We start from the raw sequence: 12,674 nt of genomic DNA on the forward strand, positions 1-12,674 counted from the left end.
TTTCCGGGAAATTTCTGTGCGGCTTTGTCCCCCTGACGCGGCGCCCGTCCCACAGGTGGAGGAGCTGCGGCGCGACCTGCGTATAAAGAGCCAGGAGCTGGAGGTGAAGAACGCGGCCGCCAATGACAAGCTGAAGAAGATGGTGAAGGACCAGCAGGAGGCCGAGAAGAAAAAGGTGCTTGCCGGGCGTGGAGGTCTCGTCCGGGTGGGCTTCAGACTGCTGGGTGGGGGCGGAGCGCCCAGCGGAGTGAGGACCGTTGCTCGGGTCGCACTCGGCAGCACGGCGCGGACCGGTAGCTGAGCCGTCCCTCTCACCAGGTGATGAGCCAAGAAATTCAGGAACAGCTGCACAAGCAGCAGGAAGTCATCGCAGACAAACAGATGAGCGTCAAAGAAGATCTCGACAAGGTGGAGCCTGCGGTCATTGAGGCCCAGAATGGTACGTCATAGCTGTCGGGGGTCTGGCTTTCTAGAAGGGGCATCTTCTGTCCATGGGGCTGGCTGTGCAGCTTGGGGCTGTGCCCGGGTTGCCCCCAGAGGCGCGTGCGTGTCTGGAAGCATCACTGGCAAATACCTGAAGGTTTTTCTAAACACCAAAGACGGTCTTCATTCCTTAAAGCAAATCCCCACGGGGCTCTCTGCTTCCACCAGAGCCGAGCCCCTCTCATAGGAGACAGTTGACAAAATATGTTTTACGTGAATACGTTTGTTTTTTAATTTGACAATAATTACATGCAGACGCTATTTATGAATCCGACTGGAGTTTCACCCAGAAATGCCTTGAAGTGTGTAGTGTCGTCTTGGGGTTATCTACGCGTTTTCTGGCCAGACCAGCGAATGCTAATTTGCGTACCCATGGCAGTCGCTGCCCATTCCTCATCGACACGGGCTCCTGCGGGACACCATAGCGCCTGGGCCAGGATCTGGGCCGGGATCCGGCCCAATGCCTTGCTCGCTCGCGGCCCATCAGCGCCTGTTTCAAACGTGCGCTCTTCCTGTTACACCATCCAAACTATAGATTTTCCTTGAGAATCTAATTTCGAAGGGAACTTAATTTTTACTGCCGAGTAACCAGTGAAAAAGTGTTTTAGTAAAAGTTCAGACTGGAAAAAGTGCAGTTTAGCTTGTAGAAGGCGTCGGCCATCCTTTTTTTAGAGCTGTTAATTCTACATATTCAGCCAGCCAAGCAGACAGCTTCTAGATTATGGCAGAATGTAAATATTGTTGCTTAAATTGTGTAAGGTAAGTACATAATTGAAATGTGTCAACGTTTTAAGTCTTCATGGGGGTAAAGGAACTAACGGGGACCCGTGAGACATCGCCAAAGGGCAGCTTCCTGCTTTTTACGGAATGTTCAGTGTGGCCTTTAGTGCCGGGAGAGCTTCAGAGTTATTTAAAAGGCCAGCTATTCCAGGGGGTTTAAAGACAGAAAGTCCCGCTCGCTGCAGCCTTCTGAGCGGTGGCCTCCTCCTCGTCGGAGCCACGGCTCTGCTGTGCCACCGCACCTCACCTGCTTGCCCTCCCGCCCCTCCTGCCACCGTGGTGCCCAGCCGTGAAGTCGATAAAGAAGCAGCACCTGGTGGAGGTGCGATCCATGGCCAACCCCCCTGCCGCCGTGAAGCTGGCGCTCGAGTCCATCTGCCTGCTGCTGGGCGAGAGCACCACAGACTGGAAGCAGATCCGCTCCATCATCATGAGGGAGAACTTCATCCCCACCATCGTCAACTTCTCCGCAGAGGAGATCAGGTGAGCGTCGCCAGGAAGCAGGAGACAGCGCTCCGGCATTGAGAGGTTTCCCTGCTTTCGCGCGGCCCTGTCACCGTGGCCTGTTGTGTCAGAAGGTGGCGTCCGTTACATCAACTGCACAAATGCCTTCTAAGCCATTTCACTCAAAGCTGGCGTTGGGCACTGACGCCCGTCGGGGGAGCGTGGGGGCGGGAAGGTCAGAGACCACCATCCCCCGGAACACGGGTGGTCCAGCTCATCCTCCGTGGTCACTGGGGCAACAGATGAGAACTGGCCTTTAAAATCTTCTGCCCCACACGTGCTTAGAAACACAATCCCTCTTTTGCAGCGACGCCATAAGGGAGAAGATGAAGAAAAACTATATGTCCAATCCAAGCTACAACTACGAGATTGTCAACCGGGCCTCCCTGGCCTGCGGCCCTATGGTGAAATGGGCCATCGCGCAGGTAAGTGGCGTGGCCGGGAGCTTCCGTGGGAAAAGTCCCCTCCGGTCCCGTCACTCGGGAAGAGTTAATTACCGTCTGCCTTTTTCAGCTCAACTACGCCGACATGTTAAAGCGGGTGGAGCCCCTGCGCAACGAGCTACAGAAGCTGGAGGACGACGCTAAGGACAACCAGCAGAAGGCCAACGAGGTGGAACAGATGATCCGGGACTTGGAAGCCAGCATCGCCCGCTACAAGGAGGAGTACGCAGTCCTGATCTCGGAGGCCCAGGCCATCAAGGCAGACCTGGCCGCTGTCGAAGCGAAAGTAAGTTTGTCGCCGGGCGGGCGCACTCTCTCTGCCGGCTCCTCTCAGTTCTTCGTGGGGTCTGACATGAGGCGCTCCTGGTGCCTCATACACATTCCCGCGTGTGTGCCCGCCTTCTTGTCTGCCAGCCAGCTCTGTCCCCAGAGGGCCTGCTGGCCTCCTGGGTCACCGGGCTGCGTTAATTAGGACAGGTGGACACCAGGGGGCGATCTGAAGCCAACCTGTGGGGTCACCAAGGACATGGTTGTCCGAGTCTTGCATTCACTGCTGTGTCCATCGTCATGCCCACACTCTTCCTGACTCCCCGGAATATTCTCCTCTCCTGCCAGCAGTGTCTCTTCTCTCTAGGCCAACCCCCACCTGCTGTTCTGTCCACCCCGCGCCCTCTCCCTGCCCCGTCTCCACTCACGCACGTGTCTCAAGGCTACCCCTGCTTCTCTACACTCTCTTGAGGCCTGATTAGATTCTGAGGCCCGTATCATCCTTAGTCGTGGAGGAGCTGGGTCCTCTGTCCTCTGGGCCTGTGAACAGCCCTCCCAGAGCCCTGTGGGGGGAACCAATTTTCACTTTCTGGTATAAATCCTGTTGGATCTTCCCCGTAGGTCAACCGGAGCACTGCTCTCCTGAAGAGCTTGTCCGCCGAACGTGAACGATGGGAAAAAACAAGTGAAACTTTCAAAAACCAGATGTCCACCATCGCCGGGGACTGCCTCTTGTCGGCCGCGTTCATCGCCTACGCGGGTTACTTTGACCAGCAGATGCGCCAGAACCTGTTCACCACGTGGTCCCACCACTTACAGCAGGCCAACATCCAGGTAACAGGCCATGGGGTTCTGGCCTGGCGCCCGGTCAGCCGTTTCCACGCTGGCCCGGAAACAGTGCGCCTGGAGCTTTGAGGAGGAAAGGTAACCGCCCTCACTTTCAGTTCCGTACAGACATCGCGCGGACCGAGTACCTCTCCAACGCCGACGAGCGCCTTCGCTGGCAAGCCAGCTCCCTACCCGCTGACGACCTGTGCACGGAGAACGCCATCATGCTGAAGCGCTTCAACAGGTACGCGCTCGTGCACAGGGAGCAGCTTGGAAGTCCTTATGTGCGGCGACCCCGTGGTTTTGTGTTTCTTCAGAATACATCTTTGAGGAGATGAAGGGAAACTTGGAAATGGGCGAGCACGCAGGCAGGCCCAGCGCTCGTCTCTGATCCCACCCCCGCTTCCCCACCGCCCGAATTGTTCTGCAGCGAAGGCCTCTCGTGCCACCTTTCAGAGCTGATTGGCGGGCTGTGTGTCGGGGTGGACGACAAAAACATAATTACAAAAATATTACAAGAACTGAAAATATTTAGCTAAAGAGAGTTAAGGGAGAAAGTGGCACCCAGTTTGTGGTTTAAGGAGGCCAGAGTTAGAGGTGGAGGGTGACTTCAGGGAGGGCAGGCTTGACACTGGCTCAGGGGGTCCTCAGGGCCCACCCCACGTACAGGGCCACACGCCCTGAGGCTTGACCCTCCTGTGTGGCAGCTCTTAAAGCCAGACGCCGTCAGTGGTTTCTGACTTTATCTCCACATCTTGAAGTCTTTCACGGTCCCAGGGACACGTAGAGGATGAAGCCCCTTGCAGGTGTCATTTGATTTTATGAGCAAATCCTCAGGCCCCACCAGCGGCTCCATGTCTCGCCAGATGTGCTGGTGAGGTTATCGGTCCATCGGTGTGGTCTGCGCAGAGCTGGATTCACCTGAATGGGAAGTACACACACCCCTACGTGCTTATTCAACAGTAGCTTGGCCCACGTGAAGCATGACAAGTGTCAGGACAGAATGTGACTGACAGACTGAAAACGCCTCCCGTGCCCCTCAGTAGGAGCCAGTTAAGCAATTACGGTGCACCGCCGTAGTGGACGGCTGGGGTCCTGCAGACCAGGCCTTTCCGAGTGTGCGTTCAGAGAAGGCTCCAGCAGACCGTGCGCAAGGGGAGTGGGTGCCGCATCCCCGCAGACGCACGTGCCCACGCACACACGTGTCTGCAAACACCTGACCCTTCCCCGAGTAGACAGGTCAGAAACTGGTAACAAAAGCCAGAGGAGGGAGGCGGTTCTTCTCACCGCACGCCCTTTTGTAGCTTCTGGATTTTGTACAAGCACCTGTGTGCATTATGATTTTTAAAAACTAATTGGTCATGCACGTGACTCTGGACAAATCCCTGTAGCCTCTTAGTGCCCCATCTTCCTCACGTGTAAAACAGACGTGCTCTCAGTACCTTCTCATAGGCTTCTCCTGAGGATTAAGCTGTGTCTGCTATTTGTCAGGGTCCCTGGCGGCTTGAGCCGTCTGTACCTGTTAGCGGTAGGTGCTGCTGAGCATTGGTTCTGGAAGGGCAGTAGTACACGGAACGGTAATTCTAGCAGAGCGCACTCGGCACCTGGAGAAAAGCGCGTGCTGGATGCTTAGAGAAGAACCTGTGTCCCAGCAGAGAAAGAGCTTGTGACTCTGGCCCTGCTCCAGAGAGTGCGTGACTCTGTTAGCTGCTTGCAGAAGTGCTTCCGGAAGGCTTCGGCATCAAGGATTTGTTACGGTTGTCTGGAAGCTGCCCTTGAGTAGTGGGAACAACCTTCCCGTCGTCTCGTTGTGGGCTCCTCGAGCCTGCACTCATGTGGCCTCACCCTCAGGTACCCGCTGATCATCGACCCCTCTGGCCAGGCCACAGAATTCATCATGAATGAGTACAAGGACCGCAAGATCACGCGCACCAGCTTCTTAGACGATGCCTTCCGCAAGAACTTGGAGAGTGCGCTGAGGTTCGGGAACCCCCTTCTGGTGCAGGTGTGTGCATCCGGCCGTTGGTGTGGAACAAAACTAGATTACGTGATGTGAACAGGGGTAGTTTTTTACCTTTGTAAGACTTCCTTTAATGTCAGAAAAAAAAAAAGCTTTACAATTGTTCTGTAAAAAGCGAATCCAAAAGAAAGTGTTTATCTGTCGTCACCGTCCACTAGAACTTTCTGCACTGATGGCAATGTTCTGCTTTGTGCCATCCAGGATGGTGGTAGACACGTGTGGCCAATACGCTTAAGGAACTGAATTTTTTATTTAATTTTTTTTTTTTCAACGTTTATTTATTTTTGGGTCAGAGAGAGACAGAGCATGAACAGGGGAGGGGCAGAGAGAGAGGGAGACACAGAATCGGAAACAGGCTCCAGGCTCTGAGCCATCAGCCCAGAGCCTGACGCGGGGCTCGAACTCACGGACCGCGAGATCGTGACCTGGCTAAAGTCGGACGCTCAACTGCGCCACCCAGGCGCCCCTGAATTTTTTATTTAAATCAGGCCGTCACAGGTGCTGGTGGCTGCCGTACTGGATGGGGAGGTCTAAGCGGTTGGGTAGCTTCTGCGGTGTGTTCGTCTGGTTAGGTCAGCGTCAAAACAGTTATTTGGGCGAAGATACATGTTGTAAAACCCCAACCATGAAACTTCCTGTGTGTGCGTCTAGGATGTGGAAAGCTACGATCCGGTTTTGAATCCAGTGCTGAACCGCGAAGTTCGGCGAACTGGGGGGAGAGTGCTGATTACCCTCGGCGACCAGGATATAGACTTGTCACCATCATTTGTCATCTTCCTGTCCACCCGAGATCCAACCGTAAGGACCGGGGCACTTGGGATTCACATCTGTGGCGGCGCTCTGTGTCGCAGCTCCGGTGACAAAGCGGACTGTTCTCTTACCCTTGTGGCAGGTGGAGTTTCCGCCAGACCTGTGTTCCCGCGTTACCTTTGTCAACTTCACGGTCACCCGCAGCAGCTTGCAGAGCCAGTGTTTGAATGAAGTACTTAAGGCAGAAAGGCCTGATGTGGATGAAAAGCGTTCCGATCTTCTTAAGCTTCAAGGTACGTTTCTGGCTCTGTAGCTTTGGGAGTCTTGGAGCAAGCTGGGGGCTGAACTTCCTTTCTTTCTTTGTAAGTTTATTGATTTTTGAGACAGAGGGGGAGAGAGCGAGAACCCCAAGCCGGTGCTAGGGGCTTGACGTGGGGCTCGACGTGGGGCTCAAACCCACAAACCGTGGGATCATGACTTGAGCCAAAATCAAGAGTCAGATGCTTAACCTTAAGACTGAACCACCCAGGCACCCCTGAGGGAGGGGCGGGGGGGGCTGAACCTTTTTTGTACTGTTTTCAAGTTCATTTTGAGAGAGAATCCCAAGCCAGCTCCGCACCATCGACGCAGGGCTCGATCTCACAAACCGTGAGATCGTGACCTGACTGAGCCACCCAGGTACCCCTTGGAGCTAAAATTTTAATTAAGGTTCTAGAACATGTCAGGTTTATTCAGACACTCAGGGGAGTTCTCTTTCTGGAAGAAGCAAGCGGTGCAGACTCTGGACGTTGTGACCGTTTCAGGAGAGTTCCAGCTGCGTTTACGCCAGCTCGAGAAGTCTCTGCTGCAAGCTCTGAACGAGGTGAAAGGACGCATCTTGGACGACGACACCATCATAACGACCCTGGAGAACCTCAAGAGAGAGGCGGCCGAGGTGACGAGGAAAGTGGAGGAGACGGACATCGTCATGCAGGAGGTGGAGACCGTGTCTCAGCAGTACCTGCCGCTGTCCACCGCCTGCAGCAGCATCTACTTCACCATGGAGTCCCTGAAGCAGGTGACCGCGGGAGCCACCCGCCGCGGGATGGTGCTCGCTCTGTGCCCTCCTGCCTAATGGCCGTCGCCCGCTGCTTCCTTTCAGATCCACTTCCTGTACCAGTACTCCCTCCAGTTTTTCCTGGACATTTACCACAACGTCTTGTACGAGAACCCGAACCTCAAGGGCATCACAGACCACACGCAGCGCCTCTCCATCATCACAAAGGACCTCTTCCAGGTAGAGAGCCCGGCGCTTGGCTGTCCCCAGGGAGGGAAGGTGGGAGGTCGTTCTCCGGGGACGGCAGCGTCTCCCGCTCTTGTCCCCAGGTGGCGTTCAACCGGGTGGCCAGAGGCATGCTGCACCAGGACCACATCACCTTCGCCATGCTGCTGGCCCGAATCAAACTGAAGGGCACCATCGGGTAAGGCCGCCGCCCTGCTGCACTTGTCCCCGCAGGGCGCTGTCATCTTGTAGGTTGTCTGCTAGCATCTGAAGGGCTTAAAGAGAGGAAAAAAGTCTTTGCTGTTACCGCTCTTTTAGTGAGTGCAGAAGTGAATCTGAGACCCTTGCTAACTCGTTGCCCCCTTCCCAGGGAGCCCACCTATGACGCCGAATTCCAGCACTTCCTGAGAGGGAAGGAGATCGTCCTGAGTGCTGGCTCGACGCCCAAGATCCAGGGCCTGACCGTGGAGCAGGCCGAGGCCGTTGTGAGGTTGAGCTGTCTCCCTGCCTTCAAAGATCTGATTGCAAAGGTTCAGGCCGACGAGGTGAGTGTTCTGAACGCGTCCCAGCCTCTTCCCAGGAAGTTGGCAGTTAGGAATTGCATGTGTCGTGCGCACACGTCAGCCGTCTGATGTATTCATCCCAACTTCTCTGCCCACAAAAACGGGCTGTGCTCCGTGGCGACGCTTCTCCCGTTGTGTCCACAGCAATTTGGCATCTGGTTGGACAGCAGCTCCCCAGAGCAGACGGTCCCGTACCTCTGGAGTGAAGAAGCCCCCTCAAGTAAGCCCACATCAAGGCCTCCCTGGTGTTTTCATTCTGGACCCAAATGTAAAATTGGGCTTTGCCGCCTGAGTGAAGGGACACCTCCGAGAAAGTCACCAGTTCCTAAAATAAGTGTCTCGGTGTAAAATCTTCAGGTCCTAATTCGTGTTCCCACTCTTGCTTAAAGACCAAGAGAGACAGGTAGGAAGACCATTGCCCGATGTTAAGGGAGAGGTTGGCTAGTTCTGAGTGTAGTGCCCCAGGCCCTGTGCTAGCCCGCCTCGGGCCAGTGGGCAGGGTGTCCACGGCCACGGGGCAGCAGGGACAGGGCTGGCAGTGGAGTCACGTGAAGTTGGTAACTGCCACCGTGCCCACAGAGAGGCCCATGTGGTAGACGTGAGCACAGGTGTGTCCAGGGGCTTCGCTGAAGACAGGAGGGTGGCAGTTCTCCTTGGGGCAGAGAAGACCAGAGGTGGCGGCATGATTCTGAGCTGTCATCCGAGCGGGGACTTGTAGCCAGACCAGTCCCAGCGGGGCAGTCTGGGCCGTGTCCTCCCCACAACCCTCCACATGCCTCGTTCCAGCACCCATCGGGCACGCCATCCACCGCCTGCTCCTGATTCAGGCTTTCCGCCCTGATCGCCTGCTGGCCATGGCCCACATGTTTGTTTCCACAAACCTCGGGGAGTCCTTCATGTCCATCATGGAGCAGCCTCTTGACCTGACTCACATCGTGGACACAGAGGTGCGGCTCTGGCTCCCAGCAGGCTCGGGGGGGCCTCACCTGGCGCCGTCTTGTCGGGCCATTCACCTGCTAGACTCCCACCCTGGCCGGCTCCCAGCCCCCGCACCTTGGGGCCGGGGGAATCTTCGCAAGGCCCGCCCCACAGGCCTCTCCTCTCCACAGACTCCCGGTCTTAGTGCTGACCTCTGCATCTGCAGGTAAAGCCGAATACTCCTGTCCTGATGTGCTCTGTGCCTGGGTATGACGCCAGCGGGCACGTCGAAGACCTTGCAGCAGAACAGAACACGCAGATCACTTCAATCGCAATCGGTAAGGGCACTTGGTGGGTTTTTCGGGCTGAAGCCCCTCAGAACTCACGGTGGACACTGAAGTCCAAGCCTGCCGTGCTGACACTAAGCTTTCTGGCACCAGGCTCGGCCGAAGGCTTCAACCAAGCAGATAAAGCCATCAATACAGCCGTCAAGTCCGGCAGGTAGGCCTGTCTTGTTTGAAAAAGCCTCGGTTCCCAAGAATCCAGAGCAGAAACATGAAGTGTAGCTGTGGCTCTCGCTTCGTGCAGGTGGGTGATGCTGAAGAATGTGCACCTGGCCCCGGGGTGGTTGATGCAGCTGGAGAAGAAGCTTCACTCCCTGCAGCCGCACGCCTGCTTCCGGCTGTTCCTCACCATGGAGATTAACCCCAAGGTGTGTGCTCGGCATGTTGCTCTGAGTGCTGGTTTGCCATCTTTCTGACCTGCAATCGTGTGTGTGTAGAGCCGAAGCACACAGTTAACCAGGGCACTGACAGGAACAGTGTCTTCCTCAGGTGCCCGTGAACCTGCTCCGTGCAGGCCGCATCTTCGTGTTTGAGCCACCCCCGGGGGTGAAGGCCAACATGCTGAGGACATTCAGCAGCATCCCCGTCTCCCGCATTTGCAAGGTAAGCGTCGCTTTCTCCTGGGGCACTTTCTCCGGACAAGCCCAGGAGACCAGGTCCCTTCAGCAAATTCGGAAGTGGGTCCCCACGTCTCCCAGAAACACCAGAATGGCTGATAACCCTGGAAATTGTACTACTTAACTGTAGGCAAAATTCCCTTCCTGTGAACAGATTGAAAAGTATGCCTGCACGGTGTCCTGTTGTGAGGGTGTGACGGCCAGGCTCCCAGGAGAGCAGACGCCCCCAGTGCAGCTCTAACCAGAGCCCAGATTTAGGTCCGGGGTAAATGAGAATCCTGCACTCCTGACCATGGTCCCCTGAGGCTGGGCAGTGCCCTCCGAGGCTCCAAAGACCAAGCTCGTGGGCAGAGGAGAGGAATTCTGAAGTACTGTTTCATTTTGTGCTATAATCCCCCTTTTCTGGCCATTTTAGATTTGTTTTCTGTATCATTTTCTACAGTTGAATAATTTATCTTTACAGCGTTATTGGATTACATCTTAATTAACAGGAAAAGTAGCACTTCATTTCTGGCAATGGTATTAGTGTTAACGGTACTGCGTCAGAAGCCCTAAAGTTCAGTGTGGTTCAGGGTGAAAAGCTCTTTTTATTTTTGAAAGAGAGACAGAGCACAAGCGGGGGAGGGGCAGAGAGAGAGGGAGACACAGAATCGGAAGCAGGCTCCAGGCTCTGAGCTGTCAGCACAGAGTCCATCGTGGGGCTCGAACCCACGAACCACGAGATCACGACCTGAGCCCAAGTCAGATGCTCAATGGACTGAGTCCCCTGGGCTCCCCCAAAAAGCTCTTCTTAAAACTTTGTTAGAGAAGCTGCACTGTTTTCTTGGAAAGGATGTTGCTTTCTAAGGGTTCCGTCTTTGATAACCTTCCTCACCCAGTCTCCCAATGAGCGTGCTCGCTTATACTTCCTGCTGGCCTGGTTCCATGCCATCATCCAAGAACGCTTACGATACGCACCCCTGGGGTGGTCAAAGAAGTATGAATTTGGGGAGTCTGACCTGCGGTCGGCCTGCGACACGGTAGACACGTGGCTGGATGACACGGCAAAGGCAAGTGCGGGCTGCCGTGTCAGATGGGAGGGGACGCTCGGGAGCGCGCACGGCTGTGGTGGCCGACGGTGGGGGTCGTGTTCGATGTGGGTGTGAGGAAGGACTCGCCCCACCAACAGAGGGACCCGGTGTGCCGGTTCCCCTCCGACCTGCCCCCACAAACCCAGCTTTCCTCACACAGGGCAGGCAGAACATCTCGCCAGACAAGATCCCGTGGTCCGCACTGAAGACCTTGATGGCCCAGTCCATCTACGGCGGGCGGGTGGACAACGAGTTCGATCAGCGTCTGCTTAACACTTTCCTGGAGCGTCTGTTCACGACGAAGAGTTTCGATAGTGAATTTAAGCTGGCCTGCAAGGTCGACGGGCACAAAGACATTCAAATGCCCGACGGCATCAGGTACGGGCCTACCTCCTGTGACCCAGACCCCAGCCGTGCCCGGCAGTCCCCGGCGTCACCCGGGGTGGCATTTCCCAACGTGCTGCTTTTCTAGGCGAGAGGAGTTTGTGCAGTGGGTGGAGCTGCTCCCCGACACGCAGACGCCCTCCTGGCTGGGCCTGCCCAACAACGCGGAGAGAGTCCTGCTCACTACCCAGGGTGGGTACCCCACGGGCAGCCCCTTCCCTGTGCCGACCAGGTCAGGCCTCAGGCCTTGGCCTGCCCCCTCCCTCCGCTGGCCCTTCCGATCCTGGCCCCTCCTGGCTCTGTCCCTGGGGAGGCACGGGAACTGGAGTGGGTCCCAGCTGGTGCCTCCCCTGCAGTCTAGGCTCGGTCTGGACAAAACTTGGTGTTTCGGTCAATGAGGTCTGGAAGTTACATCTAGGGCATCAGCTTACATTCAGACATGATTTCTTCTGTTTTGCCTAAAAGAGTCAAAAGACACCTGGTATTATGTGAAGTTTTAAAACTGTTAGTTTTTATCAGGATACTTCTCAGAAGATTTTTCTTTCTCCTTTTGTTCCCAAGAGTATTCAAGAACTAGCTAATGCAGAGGTTTTCAAAGTATGGTTCTCAGCAGCATTAACCTCACTGGAATTTCTTAGAAATGCAGATTCTCAGGACCTGCCTCAGACCTCCGCAGTGGGAAGTAGGGGCCCAGCCCCCTGCTCCAACAAGCCCTCCGGGCAGCTGCTGTGTCTGCAAGCTTATGAACGGCTGATCTAACCCAGACTTCTCTTTATGGGAACCGGGCCCAGAAAGAACTTGTGATTTCCCCAAACTCACACAGCTAGCTGAGGGGACAGGATCAGACAGTTCCCTTCGGGCCATCTCCCCACTCTGCACAAGAACCCCTACTTACCAGGCTTGCTCTCTGAGGACAACTTTGAAGGCATGCCAGGCTACCCCACCCCCACGAGGCGGCAGAGGTCCTGTAAGCCACCGAGACGAGACGCTGGCCTGCTGTGCGAGTTCGAGGCCTCGGTGCAGGGCAGGTCCTGGCAGGTCCAGGGTTGGGCCCGAGTGCTCTGTGGTACGACAGCCTGTACGGAGATGAGATCACGTAGGGTATTAACACCCAGGGGACTGGTTTGTAGGATTTGTCGCTCACCCTGGCTGGCCGGAATGCCCTCCCTGTCCCTGTACTAACAAGCTCCCGCCGTCACTCCAGCCTTCTGCTGGTCACACCCAGTCCCACCTTCAGATAGCACTGAAGGCTTGGCTGCTGCCCACCCCACATGGGAGCCCGTGCCAGCCTGTCCCCTCTGGTCCGGCCTTCAATGCCACTCAGGAACTGGACTTCGAGCACTCCGGGACCCTGTGAGGGCGAGGGTGAGGCCAGGCTTTAACGGGACGGGGGCCGGTGTTCGAGGTGGAGCAGGGGGGCAGACGGCCCAGGGCACACGGAG

The 12,674-nt window shown here is 55.9% G+C and overlaps 1 protein-coding gene across 2 annotated transcripts in view; it reads left to right on the top strand.

The window, feature by feature from the left end:
• DYNC1H1 (dynein cytoplasmic 1 heavy chain 1) overlaps window positions 1–12,674 on the top strand; it is a 77,849-nt gene that overhangs the window by 62,204 nt on the left and 2,971 nt on the right. For both annotated transcript variants that reach the window (XM_047864560.1, XM_047864558.1), the window contains exons 50-72: window positions 56–175; window positions 319–439; window positions 1,551–1,746; window positions 2,075–2,192; window positions 2,281–2,496; window positions 3,099–3,311; window positions 3,422–3,549; window positions 5,157–5,310; window positions 5,977–6,123; window positions 6,218–6,368; window positions 6,879–7,132; window positions 7,217–7,351; window positions 7,441–7,535; window positions 7,707–7,881; window positions 8,044–8,119; window positions 8,686–8,846; window positions 9,044–9,155; window positions 9,258–9,318; window positions 9,406–9,529; window positions 9,651–9,764; window positions 10,657–10,827; window positions 11,009–11,226; window positions 11,321–11,424. In XM_047864560.1, coding sequence (XP_047720516.1) covers window positions 56–175; window positions 319–439; window positions 1,551–1,746; window positions 2,075–2,192; window positions 2,281–2,496; window positions 3,099–3,311; window positions 3,422–3,549; window positions 5,157–5,310; window positions 5,977–6,123; window positions 6,218–6,368; window positions 6,879–7,132; window positions 7,217–7,351; window positions 7,441–7,535; window positions 7,707–7,881; window positions 8,044–8,119; window positions 8,686–8,846; window positions 9,044–9,155; window positions 9,258–9,318; window positions 9,406–9,529; window positions 9,651–9,764; window positions 10,657–10,827; window positions 11,009–11,226; window positions 11,321–11,424 — 3,364 coding nt within the window. The remainder of the gene's footprint in view (window positions 1–55; window positions 176–318; window positions 440–1,550; window positions 1,747–2,074; window positions 2,193–2,280; window positions 2,497–3,098; window positions 3,312–3,421; window positions 3,550–5,156; window positions 5,311–5,976; window positions 6,124–6,217; window positions 6,369–6,878; window positions 7,133–7,216; window positions 7,352–7,440; window positions 7,536–7,706; window positions 7,882–8,043; window positions 8,120–8,685; window positions 8,847–9,043; window positions 9,156–9,257; window positions 9,319–9,405; window positions 9,530–9,650; window positions 9,765–10,656; window positions 10,828–11,008; window positions 11,227–11,320; window positions 11,425–12,674) is intronic.

The sequence above is a fragment of the Prionailurus viverrinus genome, chromosome B3 (genome assembly GCF_022837055.1).
Source record: "Prionailurus viverrinus isolate Anna chromosome B3, UM_Priviv_1.0, whole genome shotgun sequence".
Classification (NCBI taxonomy): domain Eukaryota; kingdom Metazoa; phylum Chordata; class Mammalia; order Carnivora; family Felidae; genus Prionailurus; species Prionailurus viverrinus.